At 35.0% G+C, this 27732-nt stretch overlaps 2 protein-coding genes across 4 annotated transcripts in view; one reads left to right on the forward strand and one right to left on the reverse strand.

Annotated features, from left to right (window-relative positions):
* Positions 1-27732, reverse strand: part of LOC136025140 (uncharacterized) — a gene marked incomplete in the record, with an annotated part of 224685 nt that overhangs the window by 51613 nt on the left and 145340 nt on the right.
* The window catches only part of LOC136025137 (delta-1-pyrroline-5-carboxylate synthase-like), a 127727-nt gene that overhangs the window by 47020 nt on the left and 52975 nt on the right, over positions 1-27732 (forward strand). For 2 of the 3 annotated variants that reach the window (XM_065700886.1, XM_065700885.1), the window contains exons 2-5: positions 921-1068; positions 19704-19901; positions 21437-21580; positions 23051-23311. In XM_065700886.1, the coding sequence (XP_065556958.1) occupies positions 931-1068; positions 19704-19901; positions 21437-21580; positions 23051-23311 (741 nt within the window). In that variant the 5' untranslated portion in view covers positions 921-930. Of the gene's footprint in view, positions 1-920; positions 1069-18638; positions 18659-19703; positions 19902-21436; positions 21581-23050; positions 23312-27732 lie in introns of those variants that run through there. The other variant, XM_065700887.1, reaches the window with a different exon arrangement.

The following is a 27732-nucleotide window of genomic DNA, read 5'->3' on the forward strand; positions in this document are numbered from 1 at the left end:
TTCAGCAATGAGGGGTTTTCAACTATGCTAGTTGATGTACCCATTTATTTGTTTACAGTGAACTTGATGTCTATCCCGAGAGAGGGACTTGTAAGTAAGAATATGTTCACTTTGGGCTAGAAATTTGTGCAAATTATGTGCAAATTTGTGCGCAACGGGTACAAACGATAACGTAAAACAATGAGGTAGTTTCGTAATAATTAGTGTCACCTATGGTACTTTAATCCAGAAAAGTTAGGATAGCTTTATAATATCAACTAGATTATATAAGATATTGTTCCAAGTTTTCATCCGTCACGATATCTACGATTGAAAAGGATAAAGTTCAACTGGCTGCAAAGTCAATTTAGTCTCTTCTTTAGATATTATTTTTAGTTGTTGTTTTTTCAACGCTGAGGAATAGCCTTTGGTCATGTGATAACTGATTGCGTTCTTGTTAGAACATACCGTTTTAAAAATTTCGATAGGCTGACAACTTCATCATTTAACTGATAGTAAAGAAACAAGCACAAACGAGAATGTAAAACAATGAGATAGTTTCGTAATAATTAATAGAATGTTTAAATCATTCTTAAATGATTCTCATCATTTAAAATTATAAATCCTCTTTTTGTGCAATTTGATTTTTTCTTAATTTTTTTATTTGTTTATTTCTTTCAGAACCATCAAAATGACTATTGTTGATACCTTGTCCTTAACGGTAGAAGACATAACTAGAAGACATACAAAGCAGGTGTTAAACATAAAAATAAGAACTACAAAAAACAATTTTATGTAGCCTTGAAAATTTTGAGTTGGTTTTCTTCCAAAAAAAGGGTGAGATTTTTCTTAGGGAATTAGCTCATCATCTAAAATTATAAATCCTCTCCTATATCATTTTGACTAATCTTAAACTGTGAATTGGTTTATTTTTTTTTCAGAACCATCAAAATGACAATCGTTGCTAGCACTTCCTTAATGGTAAGAAAACATTGTTTGTTACAAACCCAGTTCTTAAGGAGATTGGAGTTGTCGACTAGAAATGCCTCTTTCAAAAATCTTCCCCAGGAAACATGGTTTTCAAAGAAGGTAAGCGCCTTATGGTTTTCCTAGTCCTTATTTCTGATTTGTTAGCTATATTTAACACCTAAGGTGTGCAAGAGGTCCAGTCGTTGAAAAGCATTGGAGGATGTTTATTTCACACCTGTGTGTCTTTTAGACCAATCTTGGAAGAAAATCCTCCCAATTAAGAGAAATTGAGTGGAAACTACCCTCCTCTTCCAAGTCAAGTTTTAGTCATTAAGTCTTACGTTCAAGTTTCAGTGTCCCTGTTTTGAATCAATTTTGAGTTGATTTTGAGGCTTAAATTGTTTAAAAGTCATTTTTTTTTATTTACTTGGCCCTGCACTCGCGGACGGGTTGCGGGGGGGGGGATATCACCTTCGGCCGGTCACTACCAGCTGCTGTCGCACCCTCCCGGGGTGGTTCCTTTCTTAGTATTATTGTAAATATGATAAGTGTTTTTTTTAAACAATTTTTGTAGTCCCTTTATTGTAAATAAAGAAAATATGTATTAGTCTTTTTTTCTCAAACATAGGAAATTGTTATTTATTCAATGGATAGATGCATTCTGCAATTAGTTGTATTTTGACATCGACGAATAGTAGTATTTACCAATTTAAAACCAAATTCAGATCATTTCTTTGCAGGCCATCAATGTTTGGCAAAACGACACTTTTAACACGAGTAATTCAAAATCGTAATAAAATGTTTTTAGAAAATTCAAAAAACATTTACTATTACTACAGTGTCTGGCAAGAATCGTATGATAAAATATAGACTGTTGCGCTTGACATGAGACTCATACAGGGACTTAAAATTTTCAATATAATCGAGCCAAACTCTTGGTTGATTATTATCATTTAGTTGAATCCATTGAAGAACGGTCTCAGAAGTCGTTACAATTGTTCACTGTCCGATCTCATCATGAATAGGCTTCCGTAACCCTAGATCTACACAATCTATTTCGTCAGAGCAAGTTTAGGAGGACTCTTACTTTGAATTGTATTTACTATGTCATCTACAGCGTTATTTGTGATACAAGTTCCCTTAAAACCTAAAACAGACAAATTTATCCGGGTGAACCAAAATTTCTACTTTCGGCATGCAATCAGGCTACAAATAAACCGTATGGTTGTATTCTACTGGACCTCAATCAGAAAACACCCGTGGATTTACGTGCAATCACTGATATTTTTGACAATGAAACCTCCACATATCTGCCATTGAATGGTAAAAAAAAAGTTCGTTAGCTGCCATCATTACACTAAAGAAACTACATGTACACAAACATTTATTCTCCGTCCTAGGTAATTTGAAACCGCGGCTTTGATCTTTTATCAGAGCTTTGTTTAAATTTAGCTGAAGCCAATATTCAACTGTCAAAAGTAGTTAAGCAGCAGACAAAGCAACATCGCTCACCTCTACATTCCCTAGCAGCAGTCTAAAACAAAGAAAACGATTTTAAACGAAAATAGCTTCTTCAAGGGTGGTACCTTTTGTACACTTCTACTGCTAATCATTGCAGGACTTGCGAAAAGTTTTCTCTAGATGACCAAACTTTGTAAATTGACTCCAATAGAACTCGCCCTTTCGTCAAAGGAGCATTTCGAGGAAAATCTCAATAAATTCATTAACAATGAAATAACGGCTGACAATAAAAAATTTATTTTGCTTCAAAATACACTTTGACGGGTCGACAAACTTAACCTCTACCGTGAGAGACAACTCAATGTACATCATTGTGTCATTGATCATTGTGTCATTGATCACAAAAAGGGAATGACTCAAAATTCTGCGCGACCACCATCGCCATCAACACAAAAGGAAGATTTATCATTTTCTAAACTTTTAACAAACGTTGGAGACATAATACCTCATTCCTCATATCGTGAGCAATGTAAAAGACTCTTGTCTTATCCCGCTGGAAGTGAACATATTCAAATCGAGGGTAGCGGGAATCAGGTTATAATCCATGACAAGGCCAACATTCCACTTAATTGGCTATCAGATTTGATTACAAATCGTAAAAGACTTGTAGTATTTGACAGTCATTTGCATAAATTTTAAACTCGTCAAACTTCCCCAAAAGCCTTATTGGCAATAAGTATGTTTTAAAACGATCAACGGAATTTAGTCATATATCAAAATATGCTTTTAAATCATTTTTGGAAAATACTAGCACGCCAAGTGGCAGCGATTTGACGAGAATGGGGGAACCCAGGCAAATCCCTCTTAATACCTCTACATCAACCTCACCTGTTAGTGCTTATAAGGCTAGTGGACACTTCACTACGTGCTTAAGTACAAAATGATATAAATTTTGAAACATGTTTAAAGGGATATTGATAAAGTGAGAAGTTTAAGTTTACCCACCACACTTGCTCAAGTTGCTGGACTTGAAAAAGCTAGCGGCAGAGTATTTACAGAATAAATTAAGTTCCACCCCAAATCATAATCATAGAATTGGTGGTAGTCACAATCGAAAAACTAAAGCCTTTTTCCAATTAAAAATATTACTAGAGGATCTTTTGACTCTAGATTAGATTCAACGGCGTCACAATGAGCCATACAAGTACATTTTACTTGCAATCGGTGTTTTTAGTCGTTATGCATATGTCATTTCATTGCGGTCAAAGAGTGATGATGTAGTTGCTAAAGCTATTAAATCCACACTTTAACAGGATTGTTAGAAGAAGATTCAAACGAATCAGGGTAGTGAGTTTATTAATCCACATGTAAAGAAAGTTTTATTGAAATTTAATTCAATACTCTATCATAGTCATAGTCCAATAAAAGCTGTATTGACTGAACGCTTGATAAGAACTATTCGACTGTTAGTTTCAAGATATTGTACGTTGAAATATTCTGCTACTTTTATTCATGATTTAATAAAATCATGTGGATTTATAATCGACGTCCTCGTCGATCCCTGTCCAACTCTACCCCTAAGGCAGCTCATCAAGGAGATGGCAAGTGAAAAAGTGAAGGGAAGTGAAACAGTAAGATATTCAATGTTGGTGATAGTTTTTGAATCAATTGAATTGTTAATTTTTTGGAAAAGAGGACCTGAATTTGGTTAACTGAACATTTTAAGGTGTCCAGAATCTTAGACACTAAACCCATAGCGTATCGTTCACGTGACATGAAAGATGATGAGATTCTTGCCGGTTTTTGTGATTATGAATTACAAGAAGTTAAAAACAGTGGAATGTATCAGATTGAAAAGATAGTAACAACTTGTACTCATAGAGGCAAGAGACAGTTGCTTGTTCGTTGGCTAAGAAAAACACAGATCTTGATTCGTTGATATCTGCTGAGAAGACGTACACAATGCCAAATGATTTCTATGTGACATTTATGTCCAATATCTCTTATCTTTTCTACAATGATTTGAATAAAACAAGTGATTTTTGGACAAAACTATCCCCTGCCACCGAATTCCACGAGAAAAAGTATGAAGTTGCTCTCGTCGATTGTATTTTCAAAAACACATATGATATCCTGAGAAAAGATCGTACATATGAGATAAAAATTAGGCCATTCAATTGATCACTCCTTGTCGACTATTAATAAATAGAAGCACTTAAATCTAGTGAGTATCCCTATACCACACTAAAATACCAAAAACATAGTAGTGTGACTGATTTTTGTCGTAAAATTAGTAGAAAATCTCTGCTCGTAAGAATGGTGCATTCCAGTTTAAATATTTAATAGAATATGTTCAGATTTACCCATTGACAATGAAATATTCCATCTCTCTGATATCATGAGAGTTGTTCTTGGCTTTAAACAAAATATAGTTAATGTTACAAATGTGTTGTGGGACAGATCATGTTATTTTTGCAGAATATCCACCTTATTTTTCTCAGATTGTTGTATATTTCCATATGCATACTTTGTTGAGACAGCGAGAGTTGCCAATAGCAATGTCCCCCTCCTACGTGTTCTTGAACAAAAAAACACCCACGAACAGGTTCATCACTACAATATAAAGTATCTTCAGTAAGTTCCTGTATAGATTAAATAAATATAATTTTTTTTAAAACTGAAAGTAAGGAGCGACATTAAAACTTAAAACGAGCAGAAATTACTCCGTATATGAAGGGGGTTTTTCTTCCTCGACGCCCCGCTCTTTACGCTAAAGTTTTACTCTTTTTCGTAACTCTACTTTTGAAAACAGTAAAAAACTTTAGTGTAAAGACCGGGGAGTTGAGGAGAAAAAGAACCTTTCACATACTGAGTAATTTCTGTTCGTTTTAAGTTTTAATGTCGCTCCTTACTTTCAGTTAGAAAAACTTGTTTTTTGTTTAATTTCTGAACGTTTTTGAATTAATGCATGTTTTGATTTTGGCTCTCTGCACATAAATAATTAACACGAAATTTGCATATTAATTTTTTTTGGCTAAATGGCTTTCTCGTAGTTTTAATCGAAAGATTTTGAGATAAAAGGAGTGGGGGAAGAGGCCTTGTTGCCCTCCAATTTCTTGATTTCTTAAAAAGGCAACTAGAACTTTTAATTTTTTACGATTGTTTTCATTAGTAAATACTATACGTAACTTACGAATTAACTGACGTAACGAACTTCTATATTTCTGTGTTTTTATTACGTATTTGTGGGTTTTCACCCTCTCGTCAATAGCTCGCTCTTTACACTAAAACTTGAATTTTGTCCCAATTCCTTAAGAATGACCCCTGAATCACAAAGGCTGTTGAATAAATAGTTGAAATGACTAAAAAAATACTTCAGTGTAAAGAGAGTATTACGAGGAGGTAAACCCCTCATATGCGTAATAATTTCAGTTCGTTTTAAGTTTTAATGCTGCTCCTTAATTTTAGTTGAAAAAACTTTTCTTATGCGTAACAATTTCAGTTCGTTTTAAGTTTTAATGCTGCTCCTTACTTTTAGTTGAAAAAACTTTTCATATTTATTTTTTCATTGTTTTTTTAAATAATTTAGAAATTCCTGCGCCCCCTTAATTAAAATTCTCTTCCCCCTGACAAATACCTCTATGGAAAGATCCTCCCACGTAACACCCCCTCAACTTCCCCCTCCCCAAACCAAAAAATCCCCCTGAAAACGTCTGTACACTTTCCCAATAGCCATTAGTATATGTAAACAACGGTCAAAGTTTGTAACTTGCAGCCCCTCCCATGGGGACTGTGGCGAAGTAAGCCGTCCTTAAATATAGTCATTAGGTTTTTTGACTATGGTGAATAAAATGGCTATCTCAGAATTTTTATCTGGTGACTTTGGGGAAAAACTGAGCGTGGGAGGGGGCCTAGGTGCCCTCCCATTTTTTTTCACTCATAGAGGGCACTAGAACTTTAAATTTTCCTTAAAATGAGGCCTCACGTGACATTCTAGGACCACTAAGTTGATACGATCACCCCTGGGGAAAAAAACAAATAAACACGCATCCGTGATCTGTCTTCTGGCAAAAACTAAGAAATTCAACATTTTTGTATATAGAAGCTTAAAACTTCTACAATAAGGTTCTTTGATACGCTGAATCTGATGGTGTGATTTTTGTTAAGATTATTTTACTTTTAGGGGGTGTTTCCCCCTATTTTCTAAAATAAGGCAAATTTTCTCAGGCTCATAACTTTTGATGGGTAAGACAAAACTTGATGAAACTTATATATTTAAAATTAACATTAAAATTCAATTCTTTTCATGTAACTATTGGTATCAAAACTCCGTCTCTTAGAGTTTTGGTTGCTATTGAGCCGGGTCGCTCCTTACTAAAGTTCGTTACCACGAACTGTTTATTTGTATTTGAAACTTTACCAATTAGCATTAAGAAGTGAATTACGTGATACTTTAGGTATAACAAAGGTTTGGCTTTGATTACATGTTATTTTCGCCCCGTTCAATAATGAAACGGCTAATGAAAAAAAATTCGTTTGTCCTGATATTGATCGCTATGTTACTACTCTAAGACCACGACAATTGGGTCTTGTAATTGGCTATTTTTAAGGTTGTTCTTCAATGTCGGACTACATCTTGACTGTTTGTTTGCTAAGCTTTTTCGATCTGCACTACCTCTGGCTACAAAATATATAGCTTCAGTTGCACTCTCTACGCTAAACGATTGGGGGACTGGCAAAGACTTTAAAGAAAATGTCTCACGAAATCTCAGGTTCAGCGCATGATCCCTCGGTAAGCGATTGAAATCACGACAAGGTGGAAAAGGTTACATATCACAATACAAATCTTATTGCATACCTTCGGATTTTCTTGAAAAAATACTTAGTTCTAGCAATATCATTATCATTGTGAATGTCCGTCGACTCTGCAGACGGGACATTCGCTGTGCAGCTTTCAAACAGCGAAGAATATAGAGTTTTTGATCCTCTGGGTCTGCCATATGCCTTCTATATATGTCACATCAAAATTCCCTTGAAAGAAGTGAGAAATTTATTGTTCAAAATCGGAAGCGAGTTTAAGATTTATCAAACAGTTCGTGGTAACGAACTGTAGTAAGGAGCGACCCGGCTCAATAGTAACCAAAACTCTAAAAAATTGAATTTTGATATCAATAGCTACATCAAAAGAATCGCATTTTAATGCTGATTTTAAATATATAAGTTTCATCAAGTTTAGTTTTACCCATCAAAAGTTACGAGCCTGAGAAAATTTGCCTTATTTAGGAAAATAGGAGGAAACACCCCCTAAAAGTCGTAGGATCTTAGTGAAAATGACATCATCAGATTCAGCGTATCAGAGAACCCTACTGTAGAAGTTTCAAGCTCCTATCTACAAAAATGTGGAATTTTGTATTTTTTGCCAGAAGACAAATCACGGGTGCGTGTTTATTTGTTTGTTTTTTTGTTTTGTTTTGTTTTTTTTCCCAGGGGTCATAGTGTCGACCAAGTGCTCCTAGAATGTCGCAATAGGGCTCATTCTAACGGAAATGAAAAGTTCTAGTGCCCTTTTTAAGTGACCCAAAAAATTGGAGGGCATCTAGGCCCCCTCCCAAGCTCATTTTTTTCCCAAAGTCAACGGATCAAAATTTTGAGATAGCCATTTTGTTCAGCATAGTCGAAAACCATAATAACTATGTCTTTGGGGATGACTTACTCCCCCAGAATCCCTGGGGGAGGGGCTGCAAGTTACAAACTTTGACCAGTGTTTACATATAGTAATGGTTATTGGGAAGTGTACAGACGTTTTCAGGGGGATTTTATTTTGTTTGGGGGTGGGGCTGAGGAGAGGGGGCTATGTTGGAGGATCTTTCCTTGGAGGAATCTGTCATGGGGGAAGAAAAATTCAATGAAAAGGGCGCAGGATTCTCTAGCATTACTATAAGAAAACAATGAAAAATAAACATGAAAACGTTTTTTCAAACGAAAGGAAGAAGTAGCATTGAAACTTAAAACGAACAGAGATTATTACGCATATGAGGGGTTCTAAAAATACTTTAGCATAAAGAGCGAGGTATTTAGGAGGAGATAAATACCTCGCTCTTTATGCTAAAGTATTTTTAGTAATTTCAACTATTTATTCTACGGCCTTTCTGATTCAGGGGTCATTCTTAAAGAATTGGGACAAAACTTACGATTTAGTGTAAAGAACGAGGTATTAACGAGGGTACAAACCCCCTCATATACATAATAATAATTAAAGAATATAAAAGTTTGTTACGTAAGTTAATTCTAAAGTTACGTATATTTTTTGCTAATAAAAAAATTCGTTAAAATTAAAATTAATAGTTGCCTTTTTATGTAACCGAAAAATTGCATGGCAACTAGGCCTCCTTCCCCATCCCATATTTCTCAAAATCGTATGATCAAAACTAAGAGAAAGCCATTTAGCCAAAAAAGGAATTAATATGCAAATTTCGTTTGAATAGTTTACGTGTGGAGAGTCAAAATCAAACATGCATTAATTCAAAAACGTTCAGAAATTACATAAAAAAAACTAGGTTTTTTTAACTGAAAGTAAGGAGCGACATTAAAACTTAAAACGAACAGAAATTACTCCGTATATGAAATGGATTGTTCCCTCCGCAATCCCTCGCTCTTTACGCTAAAGTTTGACTCTTTGCCACAATTCTGCTTTTTAAAACAATTAAAAGCTTTAGCGTAAAGAGCGAGGGATTGCGGAGGGAACAATCCATTTCATATACGGAGTAATTTCTGTTCGTTTTAAGTTTTAATGTCGCTCCTTACTTTCAGTTAAAAAAACCTAGTTTTTTTTATGTAATGAACCAAAAGGTTTGGTTTTCATGCATTACTATATTTCATTTTTCCAAGTCGTGACTATACTTATAATGAATTTTTCAACATTTATGGTGACAAACCATGATTGAACGGCTTCATTGTAGAACTTACCTTGTTCTACCTGTATAATAGCGATTTCAGTGCCTTAAGATAAAATGTTTTAAAAATGTTTGTAAATTTGTTTATAAATAAAATATATATATATGTACTATAAAAAGTCTTTTGTCTACATGTTTTAGATTTTTTTTCCCTTCCTCATTTAGGTGGTCATCAATAACGATTAGTGGTGGCAGATTATTGGGATTCAACTTGTACTGATCTTGGTGTGCAAAGTCAGCGTCATGTTTTCTACAATATAATGTAACTTCATTTTTATTATATTTCTTTGTGAAGTCAATGATGCTATTTTGATTCATATTGTAAAATTAACATGTTTCAATTTGCTTATTTAAAGTAATGTTACAAACGGTATTCTCACATGAAGAATCACTTTCTCTAACAGTCAAATAAAAATCAATGACATGGCAACTGTAGTCTCTTCTCGTTTTGTCAACTGAAAATTGTTCCAAATTCTTCTTCCCAAACAATTTAAATCCAAGATGATGCCAATATCTTGCATATAATCTGAAATCACGTTTATGTTTTTTTTTTCAATCATACCAGAGTAACTTTTCCCCATTGATCACACTTATTATAGTGACAATTGGAGCAAAGGTATTCTCTATGGCGAGAGTCATATAACCTCTTCAAGGCCAGAATTAGAGTCCTTAATTTTGTACAGTATAGTACCAAGACTCCCAGGTATCTTGGAGATCTCTCTTAGGAAATAAAGTATTGCGGTTGAAGGCTTTATAAAAATTTTTTTTAAGAGGTATGAAAGTTACAGTTCCAAAGTGTCGAATGCTACAGTCTGGTTTGTTCAATTTAGAATTATTTATGTATTTTGGCTACCCAATGTATATAAACAGAGTGGAGGACATGTTTGGATTATATTTTCAGTGTTAACTCTCACACCACCAAATAGAAACCGACTTGCGAGCAATAGGAATGTTCTTTTTTACTTCTAGAGAGAGAGGATTAATCATGTAACGTTAAATCAATTATATCTGTTTGAACATGAATTTTAAGTTGTTGACTGTTTTCACGAAAAGTCATTCAGATAGAGTCTTAAATCAACATGGAAACTTGATTGTTTTTTAGGTAGTATTCAAAAGCTAATCCACAATACAATTTTGTTTTTCTTTTCAATTAGAATGTCAGCAAATTGAGTAAATGTAATTGGCCCACAGCGTAAAAGCCTCATACAGTAATCCAAAGTCGGAGAACCATTTTCCACGATATTGTCAAGCATTCTTTCAGCGAATGTTTTCTTGTGCACTGATAATTTCTGAAATTGATCATTTAGATTCAAACATTTTTCCAATATCAAAAGATTTTGAATGATTGCTTGTATCTCAAATCAATCTTTATTTTGTTCTTGCCGATTATTTTTTTTACCCCTTTACCGATTATAGACACCTGACACATTCAAAATTCTTTCTACTTTGTGTACACTCTCAACGCCTATTGGTTCACTAGAGAGAAGAGCAGACGATCAACTAAAATAGCTAATAAGAAAACAAATAATTATGAAACATTTTTACTGTCAGAATTGTAGTAGTAGAATATATGCATTTTCCCTTTGTTTCATGAGATGAGTCAATCTGTTGGCCTCCCTGTGCTTCGTGATTGCCTTCAATCCATATTGTTGTCTGTATATATGCATTATATTCATTTTTGCTGTGAATCATTATTTTTCTTCCAGCCTAAACCTACTCAATGACGTAACATATCTAATAAAGATCTCATCCCACACGAATGCTAGTCAAAACTCCTTTTCAGTTTCAACTGCTACTTTGGGAGCTCTTGTCTTCATATCGTCACTGTCAATTTCTTCAAGTTACAGTAGTGTAAATTCATTCATTTTTTTAAATATTTGAACGTTTTTCGAACTGAAATCAATGTAAACTAATCAAATGTCTTTGTTGAACAGTGATAATAAGTAACTCTCCATCAAACTTTTATGACAATGACCTCATGCTGCTCCCCAGATGGGTACCGTGCGCCTGGCTGCTTGTATGCAAAAGCACATTTCATCGAAAAATCACAGCTGGCAAACGGTACCTGGGAATATCTTCGGAAGCTGAGATAACACCATGTGTAGGGCTGTGCTCAAAGTCATTTAAGGGTTTCACCGAGAAAATAAGTATATAATGTTTCCACAAAATGTTATGGATACAAGGGGAGAGCAACTAAAATAGTCACCGGGATAGGGCTCCATACATAGTTCGTTAAGGGGATACGAGGGGTTAGAAACTCCAATAGTGCATTGGGATAGGACTCAATCCGGATTCATTGAAGAGACACTACCTCCGGGCAAACAGTGTTACTTAACCTCCCCTCCCAAAGGCAATACACTTGTCACAACAACACTAATGACAATATGAGAGCAGAAAGGACTCGTAGAGACCGCGTGACTGCTCGAACGCGTTACAATACTATAGCAGAAGGTCAGTCGAGGCTCTTGTGGCACTGGATTAAGAATACTGGTGGCCACATACACTGGTACCACCAGAGACATTACTTTGGTGGCAGCAAGAAGAACACATCTATCTAAACATTGATAGTGAGCCAAATCGGTGTTTTCCAAAGATTTGGGTAAAATTTCTAACCTATAAAATAATAGTCTGCTGATATATCCTATAAGAACAACAATAAATTTAGAATGATTGTTTTGTTTTGGATTGTGGTTAACAAACAAAATATTCAAACAATATAAAGAAAATTTGATCGGCTTCGCCTAGTATAAATCTTTAGCAAATAAAACATCACAAGACTAATGAGCTTGCAAAAATGCAGACAACTCATTGGAACGTTGAGAATTTTTCACAAGAGTAAAAAAAGAAAATATATTACTGCAAGTATATTTGACCATATGAGGTCAAATAATTTTTTGTTAGCTGAATGTTTATTTTATGTCAGACACATCGAATAGAAAAATGCCGTCTGTTTCTCCTAGACACGGAGAAGACTTAATTCAGTTAGATATTAACTCGAAAAAAAATACGACTTAAAAAAAAAGAAAAGTCTTTTCAGATTTGTAATGATACGGAACTCCCGCTAGGAGTAAACAAGAGGATTTACCATTAAGTAAAACCCGATTTTGTCAGTATGTTTTATGGCCAGTTATTACCCAGTTTCTGCATTTGCATCTTCAGCAAGGACGGTAAGATCCCCAATTGATGCACATGAAAATCGCGATGTAGCTAAAACCGGTATCAAAATGGGTTATTTCTAAAAATGAGATATCTAGATAGAGAGACAGAGATGGATGTCGAGATAATATGATTGGGAAGGAGGGCATTTGGTAATATGGGAGAGTATAAATCGGATACCGTGGCTATAATCCATGAAGAGAAAAATAGAGAATACTGTTATAGGAAAACAAGGAGGAACCAAGACAAGCTCAACCCTCAGATACTAGGTAAAATGACCGGTTAGAGACAAGATATATAGTCGCCAAACAAATATAGAACAAAAAGACACAGAGAAGGAAATTAATGAAACACAGAGAAGGAGATTAATGAAAGGAGAAATCAAATTAGACTAAATAGTAGAAATAGTATGAGCTCAATATCTAGCAGGAGGTCCCGGATAATTAATCATATAGATTTTGCGCAAATGATGAATTACTGGGAATGACAAGAAGAGGCAGATAGAACGGAAAGGGAAGATTAAAGACGAATAATGACTGAGGAAAGATAAAAAAAATAAAGAAGGGAGAAAGAAACACAGAAAATAAAGAGACAAAAATAGAGAAAAAAACGAGGCCACGATGACCGTTGGGAGAATTTCTCAGACCAGACACAATTTTTTACAATAGACCTAATATGGGCCAAAAACCTCTGGCAGATGAGAGAAAATGAAGATATACTTCTATATCTCTAATGTTAACAAAAAGTACTAGATCCGACGGATGGCCAGAGGAAGACTGGGTGAAAATTATATAGCTCAAAATAAATCACCAGGTACATGATGCCTATATGGCTTTGCCGAGGCATTACGCAAAATACTTTCAAAAATTAAAAGACGGAATTTTTAGGCGTTTTGAATTATCTCCGAAACACTTCTGCTAAAAGTACGAAATGGAACAAAAAAAAATTCAGAAACCTGGAGGGAGTTTTAATACAGGTTGACAGATTTACAAGAAAAATGGCAAGAATTAGGCGAATATACTATGACGATAAATGATGTATACGAACTACAATAAATCCTCCAGAAGGTAGTTGAAAAGGCAGTGAAGGAATATTTTCTAGAAAATATCCTCACGGAATTGAAAATATAATTAAAAGAAAATTATCTGGAAACAAGTGAAGGAATGGTGGGTACCTGGATCAAAAAAAATGAATTTGTAGTCACCGAGAAATTTCGATTTAAAGAGTATAATAGAAATTACATAGAACAAAAAAGTACATCTCAGAACAATCAACACAAAGAAGGAAAATTAACTTGTTATAACAGCGGTACTACAGGGCATTTTACCCAAAATTACCCCAATTAAGATGATGGAAAAAACCACAAAACGACAACCTCTGCTATAGTCTAAAATAAAAAAAAAAAAATATGCGTTTACAGAGTCACATAAGACATACAGAAAATTGAATGGAAAGTTAGTTGAGACTGCAATCAATTCTTGCAGTGACCAAACTTACGTCTGAATTGACCTAATTAATAGAACAGAGATAAATGAAAATAGAGATACGATTACAACCTTATGTTACAATGAAGATAAGCACCTACGCCCATCAGTTTGAGTTAGAATTAAATATAAAAAAAACTAATTTTTTATACGGAGTAACAGAAATTACTCCGTATATGAAATGGGTTGTCTCCTCCGCAATCCCTCGCTCTTTACGCTAAAGTTTGACTCTTTGCCACAATTCTACTTTTTAAAACAATTAAAAGCTTTAGCGTAAAGAGCGAGGGATTGCGGAGGGGACAACCCATTTCATATACGGAGTAATTTCTGTTCGTTTTAAGTTTTAATGTCGCTCCTTACTTTCAGCTAAAAAAATTAGTTTTTTTATTTAATTTCTGAACGTTTTTGAATTAATGCATGTTTGGTTTTGGCTCTCCGCACATAAATTATTAAAATGAAATTTGTATATTAATTCTTTTTTTGGCTAAATGGCTTTCTCTTAGTTTTGATCAGACGATTTTAAGAAATAAGGGGTGGAAAAGGAGGCCTAGTTGCCCTCCAATTTTTCGGTTACATAAAAAGGCAACTAGAACTTTTAATTTTTAACGAACGTTTTTATTAGTAAAAGATATACGTAACTTAAGAATTAACTTACGTAACAAACTTTCATAATCTTATATTTTTATTATGTATACAAGGGGTTTTGTACCCTTGTTAATACCTCGCTCTTTACACTAAATCGTAAGTTTTGTCCCAATTCTTTAAGAACGACCCCTGAATCAGAAAGGCCGTAGAATAAATAGTTGAAATTACTAAAAATACTTTAGCATAAAGAGCGAGGTATTTATCTCCTCCTAAATGCCTCGCTCTTTATGCTAAAGTATTTTTAGAACCCCTCATATGCGTAATAATCTCTGTTTGTTTTAAGTTTCAATGCTACTCCTTCCTTTCATTTGAAAAAACGTTTTCATGTTTATTTTTCATTGTTTTCTTATAGTAATGCTAGAAAATCCTGCGCCCTTTGCTCTGAGTTTTTTCCCCCATGACATATTCCTCCAAGGAAAGATCCTCCAATATAGCCCCCTCCCCTCAGCCCCACCCCCAGACAAAATAAAATCCCCCTGAAAACGTCTGTACACTTCCCAATAACCATTACTATATGTAAACACTGGTAAAAGTTTGTAACTTGCAGCCCCTCCCCCAGGGATTGTGGGGGAGTAAGTCATCCCCAAAGACTTAGTTATTATGGTTTTCGACTATGCTTAACAAAATGGCTATCTCAAAATTTTGATTCGTTGACTTTGGAAAAAAATGAGCGTGGGAGGGGGCCTAGATACCCTCCAATTTTTTGGTCACCTAAAAAGGGCACTAGAACTTTTCATTTCCGTGAGAATGAGCCCTCTTGCGACATTCTAGGACCACTTGGTCGATATGATGACCCCTGGGGAAAAAAAAAAAAAAACAAATAAACACGCACCCGTGATTTGTCTTCTGGCAAAAAATACAAAATTCCACATTTTTGTAGATAGGAGCTTGAAACTTCTACAGTAAAGTTCTCTAATACGCTGAATCTGATGGTGTCATTTTCGTTAAGATTCTATGACTTTTAGGGGGTGTTTCCCCCTATTTTCTTAAATAAAGCAAATTTTCTCAGGCTCGTAACTTTTGATGGGTGAGACTAAACTTGATGAAACTTATATATTTAAAATCAGCATTGAAATGCGATTCTTCTGATGTAGCTGTTGATATCAAAATTCAATTTTTTTAGAGTTTTGGTTACTATTGAGCCGGGTCGCTCCTTACTACAGTTCGTTACCACGAACTATTTGATACTTTTCTTTTTTATTCTCTGGGTCGGGAAGATGCTCTCTCCTATTACCGGTCACTTCATATTTCAACGAAAGCCTTACCCAGTACATCCATTTGTTATTCGTATTCTTCATGGGAATCAACAATTACTTCCTCCAAACCTTATTCTTGTGCTACATATCCATGTTTCATCTTCAGCTAGCATTAACATGCATTTTTCATTCGATTATATCATGGGATGACACCCAGAGGAAGCTCAATTACTTTTCGTTCAAATTTGTATCTGACTTACCCGTGACTCAAATTGTTTTCTAGGACCCTTCCGTTTTTGGTCATGAATAATGTTATGCTACATCATTGGACAAGTTGCTGTCCAGTGTAGGTCTCTGAGGGGAGTGGAATCGACAAAAAGCATTCATAACTATGTTGGTTTATAGTCGGTTAGGGATACAATAAGCTTTTACAACCAGAAGTTCAATAAATTTGCTGTTAGAAAACAATAGGCACGTAGCTATTAAATTGAGATTGGTTTTTATTTCTTATGAAATTAAGGAGTAATGCTTAATATGTAAGCAGAACAAAAATTCTCCTAAATATGAAGGTAACGATGCCCCACAATATCTATCTCTTCTTTTCTCTCTTCTTCTTTCTCTGTCTTTCTTTCTTTCTCTCTCTCTTTTTTTCTCTCTCTCTCTCTGTCACTCTGTAAACTAGTATTGAAATTGCAAGAAAAAGAAATCATTAAAAGCTTCACAAGATGCCCTGCAGATTATTATCAGCTATCTAATCCTTTTCAATTCAGGGGAATGTATTTTGACTAAACATATGATATAGATGATAGATATTATAATGAAAATATATTTAGTGATATATCTCGAAAATATATCTCGTTAAAGATCTCATTGCTATGAAATCTCTAAATTTTGAGATCTTTTTACCAGCAGGTATTGATGTTTCACTTTATTTAAGGCCAACTAATTGTACTGAGATAGATAATGTTCGTAGTATGAAGTCAAATTTAGCTGGAGGTGGTAATAAAATACATTCTACCTACAATTTTGGAAGATTTTGTGGGATTGATTAACTCCTAATTTAAAGCTGGTATATTCCCTGATTTGGTGTAAGACACTTCTTGAACCTAAGAAAAAAGAGATGATAAACCGGTTTGTATTCCTGAATCTGAACTTCATATTTTTTCGAGGTAATAACGTTTTCAGCTGTTTAAGCTTAATTATATCGTTAATCTTTCTGGATAATTTGTCATTAATGGACCTTAAATAAAATCCTCCGGTCTAGATCGCCTTCTTAGTATGAAGCATGGCAGAGTGGCAGTTACTTGTGGTAGAGTGCCTGCTTAGTTTCCAGTATGACACAGTGCATAGATAATGACAAGCTATCTTTTTTAATGTCAACCGCTAAAAAATAGTTCAGGATACAGGTAATGAAACGCCGTTGTTTTTTTGTTTTTTTTTTGTTTTTTTTTAGCATAGGTCATGCAATCAGTCATTATACGTTTATCTAAGAAAGGAGATAAAAGAGCATGCACAAATTGCTGCGGGACGAGGCTAATAGATAGTGCAGGTCAAAATGTTCGGGATCATGCTTTTGAGCCGTTTTAAAGGAGGAAGGGAGGAAACACCCTCAATCAAGTGGTTTTAAGACAGTAGATGTGATTGCATTGTTCAAGGGAGGCGAGACGATTAGTGTGTCAATTTACAGACCCATTTCAAATTTACCCCTAATAAGTCGTATAATTGAAAAGTTAAGTAACAATAGACTTTATGTAAATCTTGAAAAATCTAATATAATACATCCTAATCAGTTTAGTTTTAGGAAAGAAGTGAATAAGGAACAGGAAAGAGCATATTTAACTAGTATAAAAAATCTCTTTATAAAGTTTACTGAGTTACAACGTTTTTTTAGACATCATTAAAGCGTTTGATACAGTGGATCATTCTACACTTGTTGAAAAGTTACGGAGGTAAGGAGTAATAAAAGATTTCAATTTGATAATTAGCTTCCTTTCTGGTCGTGCACAAAGCATAAAAATATCTGGCTCAAGTTCACAACCATTGCCAATTAGATGCGGTGTATCCAAAGGGTCTATTTTAGGCCCTTTATTATTTTTGATTTATATTAGTGATCCTTTTTCTTCTCTTCGGCCACTTGTCAATAAGGTTTTAGATTTAACCAATAAACAGACTAATGTTTCTCTTCTGATGTTTGCTGATGACTCAGCTCTCATAGTGTGTGCGAAAACGGCTGAATTGTTGGTTACTGCATTATCTAACACTATTCTAAAGAGAAATATCTGGATGAATCATAATCAGTCAAATTTTGTAGTTTTGAACGGTCTGGTCAAGCGTAATATGGAGGACTTCAAGCGTTCGATACCTCGGTAGTATTGTTGACAAATCACTCTCATTTAAATATATCGAATATATTAGCAAAGAATATTGGCATAATTCGCGAACTTAAACATTGTTTTCCGAAAGAAATAATCCATATATTATATTTTAGTTTAATTCATGCCTATATTTTGTATTGTAGTTCGAAATGGTTGGGTACTTTCTCCTCAATCGTTCGTTCAGTCCAAGTTTTGCAAAACATTTTTATTAGAGTGCTTGCTAATTCAAGCCCTTCTGAACCGTGTCGAGAGACTTATGTTAGCTTAAAAATACTCCCAGCATCTACTCTCCGTAACTTTTATGCTGGTGTTTTTATGTATGATTGCGTCAGAGGTAAGTCTACTTCTTTTCGAAGTTTGTTCAAGCATTTTAATCAAGTTCATTCCCCTGGCACAAGGTCAATGAACAAAATTCGTGTTCATAATTGGGTTTTGTCTTGGTAAGTGTTTTCGCTTATTTTTAGAGGAACTATGCTATCCAATTCGTTAAATGGGACCTTAAAAGTAGTAATTTAAGTGAATTTAAAAGGCTGTTGAAGAATGAATTGTTTTTTAAATATGATTTTAATAATTAACATAATATAATGCATAGTTGATCGATTAAGTTGGTATTAAGCTATTAAAGTTAGTGTTTTTTTTGAGGTGTGTTAAGGGAGGAGTTGAGTGTGGAGAGCTAAGAGAGTGGTAGCAAGGTATAGGATATTGTAGTTGTGTTTTGTTTTTACACCCCTTCTAAGATTTATGTTAAGTTGACTTTGTTTTTGTTTGTTTTGTTTGTTTTTTTGTTTTTTTTGTTATCCTTCCTCCATATCAAGCTGTGTCATTTTAGGTGATGTGTTTATATTAAGTTTTTGACAATGTTTGTTATTAAATAAATAAATATGCTTACTTACACTTGCACGTACGGGGGAGGGGGACTCCTCTAAGAATAAAATTTGTCTGAAGAGACGGAAATATCACCTCAAAAATGTGTTTCTAACATTTCAGCCCCTCTTCTCCCTGAAATGCTTGGAACCCCTAACGTCAAGAGAAAGGCTGACTATGTAGGGGGGGGGGGGCTTCTCCTATAATTTTTAAGTTAAACCTGAGTCTGACGATCATAACGAATATATTTTAAATGCAATTATGTCTGTTAATGGAATGATTCATCACATATTTGATGTATCAGTCTTGTAATGATAGAATGGACATTACTTTGCTGAGTTTGTAAGGACAAAACAGATGAGAGGAAACATAAGACAATCGGAAATGTAACAAGTCAGCCGTTGCAAAAAGTTTTCATTAAAATTCTTATAAGATTCAAGTTCAAATAATAAAATGTTATATTATTTGATGTCTCAGGCTTTAAGAGTTCTTTGTATTTGATTTGTTTTTTTGTACCCCCTTTTTTCAAAGTATTTTTTAGATTATCACCAAATTTTCCTTTTACAGCATCTTTTCCATTATTTTACTGCAGTTGACTGTTGTAATTAGCTTTTGTTTCAGAGAGAAAAATTTGAATCACCTCGTCAGTTTTCTGTATCTGAAATGAAAAACAGACAAGATGAACAGCCAAAAGCTTTCCATCAAAGAAGTGATTTAAAGCGAGCTAAGCGCGTTGTCATTAAACTAGGAAGTGCAGTTATTACCCGAGAAGATGAGTGTGGACTGGCACTTGGTCGTCTGGCCTCTATTGTTGAACAGGTACTTTCTGAAAATACTAACTACTGTCAAATATTATCGATCATGCTCTACATATCTTGTAAGCTGAGACAACAAAACCTTCTTTGTTCTTGAAACACTGGACATTTTCTTCCTTTTATTTATTCACATAAATTTCATTTCTGACTGTTCTACAAAGTATTTCAATTTATTTTGTCATTTCGAGAAACTTCCAATGAAATAGTAGTTAATAAAAAGTATTTACTGGCGAGTTTCATTAGCAGCCTCTGTTTTATACAGACTTCAAGGAAAAAGATGCTAAGCACCCATTTTTCTATGTCTATTTTGAAACGTCCGAAAGTAATTGACCTTTGTTAATCCAAGACGAGTTCGATTTCCACTGGCAACGGTGGATTCGTTTGAATTAATTATAGCATAGTTCCACCATGTATAACATAAGAAGTGACTCTTGTCAACAGAAACTGAAACTAAATAACTAATATTTAAGAAGTAAAAGTCAAATGCAACAAAATTGATTCGTAAATATTAAACAAAGCACAAGTCAGAGCATTGGCAACTCCAACTAAAAGACAAGGGAATTCAACGCTGGTGGAAGTAGAACCCATGAACCTGAAGGGGGGGGGGGTAACTAGCCAAACTTCATCCGTTGGATGAAAAGCTTTATTAATAGAGTTTGAAAGGTTTAAGCAAACAGCTTTAATAAGAAAGGTGATAAGAGTGAATGCGGTGAGTATAGAAAACAGGGTTGTTTTAAAAATAGGAGAGGATGCATCGACCTTACTTTCACTCTTATGGTAAAAATATTATCAAGCCTCTTTAGTCCTCAGTTTGATAGAATATGAACAGGCATTTGATTCCACCTATAGAATAGCTTTAGTGAAGGTCCTATCCTTACATGGTATACCAGAAAAATACATTAAAGTACTTATTGCTTTCTACGAGAGCAGTAATGCTGTCGTAGGGATAGGAATTGAGGTTAGTAGCCGGTTTATTGTTGAATCTGGAGCCAAGTATGGCTGTGTTCTATTCATGTTTGTATGGTTTATTTTGATGGACTTCGTCCTAAGGAACACGGCAAAGGGTACGAGAGAGTATGGAATCAAACAGAAGGGTTAGACTTTAATCGACCTAGATTAGACAGGTGATTATAGTCTCCTAGATGAAAATTTTATCAAAATAAAGGAATTTTTGGAGAATCTGAGAATTCAGAGTACAAGAGTTTATTTGAAAATTTCTTCACCACATTTGAAAATTACAACTTCACCACATTAGAAAATGTGGTGGACACTTCGAAAATGTAAAAAGTAGAATAACCAAAGCCCATGCTCATTTTTCACAGTTGACAACAGTTTGGAAGAATAAAAAAATAAGTGAACCTAGATTAGAATATTGGAAGCTAGGTTAACGTTGAATTGAAAACTCGCTAACAGGTGGAATTTAACAGTCTGGCCTTTTTTCAGAGGTCTAATAATTTACTCCACAGTATGTAGTTTATAAAGCCGCTAGGAACGCAGACGTTTAAGCTTGTTACCAGCAATTAATTTCTTTTTTCTAAGGTAGCTGAGCTTCAAAATGAAGGAAGGGAGTGTATAATGGTAACAAGTGGAGCCGTCGCATTTGGAAAACAAAAATTGGTTCAGGAGTTAATCATGTCAATGAGCATGAGGGACACCTTAAGTTCCAGAGACTCTTCAAATAAGGTATGTACCAGTAAAAAAATAAGGTGTACCAGTTAAAGACTAATGTGGATATGACAAGATTTCTTATTTAAGAGGTTCAATTTCTTTGATGCAGAAAATGAGTAGCTTCATGGGATGTTAGTATCTACTTCTCGCTAAATAGTAGCAGTAGGAACCTACATATTAAATAGAATGAGGTCATATAGAGTGTAATTCATTTGGCATTGACGTCTCTATATTTTACCTGGATTGGGCATTTTAAATTATTTTCTGTATGGATTATTATGGTAAGTTAAAAAAGTTCAGAAGAAAACAAATTGCGAAGTTAAAAATTAAAACAAAATGAAGTGATTTTATAAGTAAAGTGAGATGTTGCCACCCTTAAACCTCTCCCGTCTTATTCTTAACGGTACAGTGTGACTAGTGCTTTTCCTGAAACTCTTTTTGAATGCAAAAGACACAGCCAGTTTGCAATTGAAAGTATCTTATTTACTGATTGCCTCTCAAAAGTTTAAGCTAAAAGCCATATTATTAAATAAAACAAATAAACGAGTCTTCTTATTTTTGAAGCACTGTGATAAAAAGATTATTTTTTTTGTTATATTGCTCTTGTTTTATAGCGTTTATTCATGAAATATTGAGACAAAAAATCAAACGTAAATGTAAATAACAAGATAAAACCTATTTTCTTGTACCCAGGATGCCAGTGATGCTTCCAATTTTTAGAATTTCACAAGAGAGCCTAGATCAGGTTGAGCCTTTTTCGAGCAATTTATTACAAAGGATCTAGATAATGAAAAATCGAAATGAAAAAAGAAGTAAATAAAGAAATGAGATCGTCTCTACTTTTATAGATGATAGGCAAGAACTCATAAAATTTTGCTTTAAGGGCCAATATTGAAATATATCGTAACAAAACTGAAGCGAATATAGTTAAAACAAGCATTTATAAACAATTTACGGTCTAAGCCAGGCATATGTGCAAGAATCTATTTTAAGAGGATGTGTTACTTTCGGGGAGGTGGGAGGGACACAGATTTGAGAGAATAAAACAGGCAAATACCCCGTCCATACCTAACCCAGAATACCAGATGGCGGTTTATGGTTGAAAATGTAGAAATATATGACGTATAAAGAAATTTGATGACTTTTTGTTTCATAGCCTTGCAAATATTGAGGATTTTAAATTACAGCTGGGTTTTTTTAGTTTTTCTTAGTGCGACAGCATTTTGTAAAAGATGTATTTTGGTTTTGTATGTGAAGAAAAAAAAAATAAAAAAAGGTAAAAAATTCTGGACTTTGTTTTTGATAAAAAGAATTCGCATATAACACTGAGCATAAAGAAGAAAAAGTTGGTAAAAAATGGTGTCAGGCTAATTACTTGGTTATTCATCAAAAAACTCCAATTATGAGAAGTTTCCTTTTATACATACTTTTATACATTGCTTTAGGGTTTTTTGGACATAAAAATCCGCTTGTCTTTTCTTCCAGAGTTCAAAAACTATAATTGAGCCAAGAGCTGCGGCTGCAATTGGACAAACTGGTTTAATGTCTCTTTATGAAGCTATGTTTGCCCAATACAGCGTTAAAGTCGCCCAGGTTCTCGTGACGAAGCCCGATTTCTACAACGAAGAAACTAGGAATAACCTAAGATCAACAATTCAAGAACTTATAAGCCTGAACATTGTACCAATTATAAATACAAACGATGCAGTTAGCCCCCCACCCCAAGTAGATGAAGATTTGACCGGAGTAAGTTTATTTTATGATCATTTGCTTTGAGGTCCTGAAAATATATGAAGGAGAGAGACAAATTGCTTTAGGCCTTTTACTTTCAAATTAATAGCATTGCTTCCGGCTTTATTTTGAAATAAAGTTTTCTATTGACGAAGAGATAATTTACAGGGTGGGCTTTAGTGTTTTTACGGCTTAAAAGTACTACATTTTGGTGAAACGTCACGACTGTATCATAGCTTCAGGGAACTTAAGCCTTAAAGCAAGAGGACAGCAGGTTTACTGACCCTTTAAGTACACATAAGATTTTTGGTAGTTTGTGTTGCATTAAAAAACAATTGTAGAAACCAAGTCCAATGACTTCAGGAATGAAGATAAAAGGGGAGGGGGAAGGACTGATGCATGCTCAAAACTTTGTGATTTTATTTCATGTAATTTGGCAAATTCTACATATTCAACATATTCTTGGCAAATTTCTAATTTCACATATTGTTTTGTTTTTTCTTGTGCTCATCCCCACCCCATGATCTTGAAAATTCCCCTAAAGAAAAACCTCAGGGACATAACTGATGACCTTCACTTCTTATTTAAGAAAGTTTAGAAACACATACACGCTAATGAACTGGTTAAATGAATTTACAATGTGGCTTAATGAACAGCTAGAATAACTGGAATGGAAGACCCTATAATGGATTTGATAAATTATTCTCTTCATCTGATATTTCTTACTAGGCCAATTTGTCAACCAATATCACAAAGTACAGTACTACAAAAAAAGAACACAAAGAAGTGAACCATAAAATAGAAGAATAGCTTCGGAATATTTCTTTAAATTTACTAAAACGCTTTTAAAATAGCTGGTACTCCGTAGGCAATAAGGAAGGCTAGTAGACATATATTGACTCTTTCACCCCTCCCCCCTCCGCAAAAGAGGTCTTGTCACGTGCAAACTATGAAAAGGAATGACTATTAAGTAAGAGGTACAACCGAGTTTATTTGGATTCTGGAACTTCCTCCAGGTATGTAAATTATGGCAGGATTTCGAAGTGCCTTCCCTTCCCTCCACGGAGGTTGAATTGGTCCTAGACTATTCAAAGTTAACTAAAACAAAATATCTTTTTCAGTAATTCAACTGAAAAAATCGAAAAAACAATAATACTACTCCTCTAGATTTGAAAATTACATTTACACCTCCCCCTATCTTTAAATATTTTTTAATTAAAGCTACTGCCCTCTCAAGAGATACTAATGAAGAACAGAATTCGGGTAACGCCTCCTCCATAGGTGACAGAGTGGTCCTAGGCTTCCGGAAAGCGAAACAAAAGAATTACCTGTTACCTCTTACGGGGTTTTGTAGAGATTAAATAAAAAAACAAGTTTTTTTAAAATGAAAGTAAGGAGCAACATTAAAACTTAAAACGAACAGAAATTACTCCTTATATGAAAGGGGCAGTTCCCTCCTCAACACCCCGCTCTTTACGTTAAAGTTTGACTCTTTCTCTCGACTCTACCTTTTAAAACAGCAAAAACTTAAGTCATTTTGGTCACTTAAAAAGGGCATTAAAACTTTCAATTTTCGTTAAAATGAGCCCTCTCACGACATTCTAGGACCACTGAGTCGATACGATCACCCCTGATAAAACAAGAGCTAAGAGCTCATATGGCACTTGTGACGAGGCCAGAAGAGCTAAGAGCCAAGAGCTCATATGGTATGAGCTCTAACAAAATTCTAAGAATCAATAGATTGATTTAAAAGGAAAATGAGAGGCTTAATGCCGGTCGGAATTTAAAATAAGAGCTTTGAGTCACGATGTCCTTCTAAATATCAAAATTCGTTAAGATCCAATCACCCACTCGTAAGTTATAAATACTTCATTTTTTCTATTTTTTCCTCTCCCTTTAGCCCTCCAGATGGTCGAATCTGGGAAAACGACTTTATCAAGTCAATTTGTGCAGCTCCCTGACACGCCTGCCAATTTTTATCGTCCTAGCACGTCAAGAAGCGCCAAACTCGCCAAAGCACTGAACCTCTCCCCCCAACTCCCCCAAAGAGAGTGAATCCAGCACGGTTATGTCAATCACGTATCTACGACATTTCCTTATTCTATCCACCAAGGTTCATCCCGATTCCTCCACTCTAAGCGTTTTCCAAGATTTCCTATTTCCCCCTCCAACTTTCCCCGATGTCAACAGATCCGGTCGGGATTTGAAATAAAAGCTCTGAGACATGAATTCCTTCTAAATATCAAATTTCATTAAGATCCGGTCACCCGTTCTTAAGTTAAAGATACCTCAATTTTTCTATTTTTTTCCAAATTACCCCCCCCCCCCAGCTCCTCAAAGAGAACAGATCCGTTCCAATTATTTCAATCACGTATCTAGAACTTTTACTTATTGTTCCCATCAATTTTCATCCGATCTCTCCACTCTAAGCGTTTTCCAAGATTTCTGTTTCCCTCCTTCAAACCCCTTTGTCCCCGGATCCAATTCGAGTAGAAAATGGAGCATCTAAGAAATAAGATCCTTCGATATATCAAGTTTCAGTAAGATCCGATCACCTATTCATAAGATAAAATACCCCAATTTTCACGTTTTCCAAGAATTCCGGTTTCTTCCTCCAACTCCCCCCAATGTCACAGGATCTGGTCGGAATTTAAAATGAGAGCTTTAAAGCAAAAGATCCTTCTAAATATCAAATTTCATTAAGATCTGATCATCCATTCATAAGTTACAAATACCTCATTTTTCCTAATTACCCCCCCCCCCCCCTGCAACTCCACCAAAGAGAGGGGATCCGGTTCGGTTATGTCAGTTACGTAACTTTGACTTGTTTTTTTTTTCTTCCCATCCATTTTCATCCTGATCTCTCCGCTTTAAGTATTTTTTTACGATTTCCGGCCCCCCCCCCAATGACGCTGGATCCGGTTGAGTTTTAAAATACCAGATCTGAGTTACGAGGTCCTTCTCAATATGAAGTTTCATGAAGATCCGATCACTCCTTCGTAAGTTAAAAATACGTCATTTTTTCTAATTCTTCCGAATTAACCCTCCCCCAATTCCCCAAATAGAGTGGATCCGTCCAGTTATATCAGTCACGTATCTAAGACTTCTGCTTATTTTTCCCACCAAGTTTCATACCGATCCCTCCACTCTAAGCGTTTTCCAAGATTTTAGGTCCCCTCAAACTCCCCCCAATGTCACCAGATCTCGTGGGGATTTAAAATAAGAGCTTTTAGACTAGATATCCTTCTAAATATCAAATTTCATTGAGATCCGACCACCCATTCGTAAGTTAAAAATACCCCATTTTTTCTAATTTTTCAGAATTAACCCTCCCCCCCCAACTACCCCAAAGAGAGTGGATCCGTCCCGGTTATTTCAATCACGTATCTAGGACTTGTGCTTATTTTCCCCACCAAGTTTCATCCTGATCCCTCCACTCTAAGTGTTTTCCGAGATTTTAGGTTTCCCCCTCCCAACTCCCCCCCCCCCAATGTCACCAGATCTGGTCAGGATTTCAAATAAGAGCTCTGAGACACGATATCCTTCCAAACATCAAATTTCACTAAGATCCGATCACCCGTTCGTAAGTTAAAAATACTTCATTTTTTCTATTTTTTCAAAATTAACTGGCCCCCCACTCCCCCCCCCAGATGGTCAAATCTGGAAAACTATTTCTAATTCTAACTGGTCCGGTCCCTGATACGCCTGCCAAATTTCATCGTCCTACCTTACCTGGAAGTGCCTAAAGTAGCAAAACCGGGACCGACAGACAGACCGACAGACCGACAGAATTTGCGATTGCTATATGTCACTTCGTTAATACCAAGTGCCATAAAAACAAAAGAAAACGCACCCGTGTTCGATCTTCTGGCAAAAAACCCCTAAATTCCACATTTTTGTAGATAAGAGCTTGAAAATTCTACAGGAGGGTTCAAAGATACGCTGAATAAGATGGTGTGATTTTCGTTAAGATTCTATGACTTTTAGGGGATGCCCCCCCCTATTTTCCAAAATAAGGTAAATTTTCTCAGGTTTGTAACTTTTTATAGATAATAAGAAATTTTATGAAATTTACATATTTAAAATCAGCATAAAAATCTGATTCTTTTGATGTATCTATTAGTAACAAAATTTCGTTTTTTAGAGTTTTGTTTACTATTGAGCCGGGTCACTCCTTACTACAGTTTGTTACCACGAACTGTTTGATTAAACAGCATCTTTTGGCAAACATCCAGATTAAAAACATTTGAATACCCCCAATCCCCTAGTGATATCTTACTATTTTTGGATTCCTTTCCATCGATCAACGTTATGATCTGATCAAACAAAATTTTTTTACTCCTATTACGATTAGTAAGAGTATCAGCCCTGGGAACCTAAAAAATACACAATTCGAACACTTCCAGACTTACTTCCAAACAAGTTGTATTTATTTC

The sequence above is a fragment of the Artemia franciscana genome, chromosome 3 (genome assembly GCF_032884065.1).
Source record: "Artemia franciscana chromosome 3, ASM3288406v1, whole genome shotgun sequence".
Lineage (NCBI taxonomy): Eukaryota > Metazoa > Arthropoda > Branchiopoda > Anostraca > Artemiidae > Artemia > Artemia franciscana.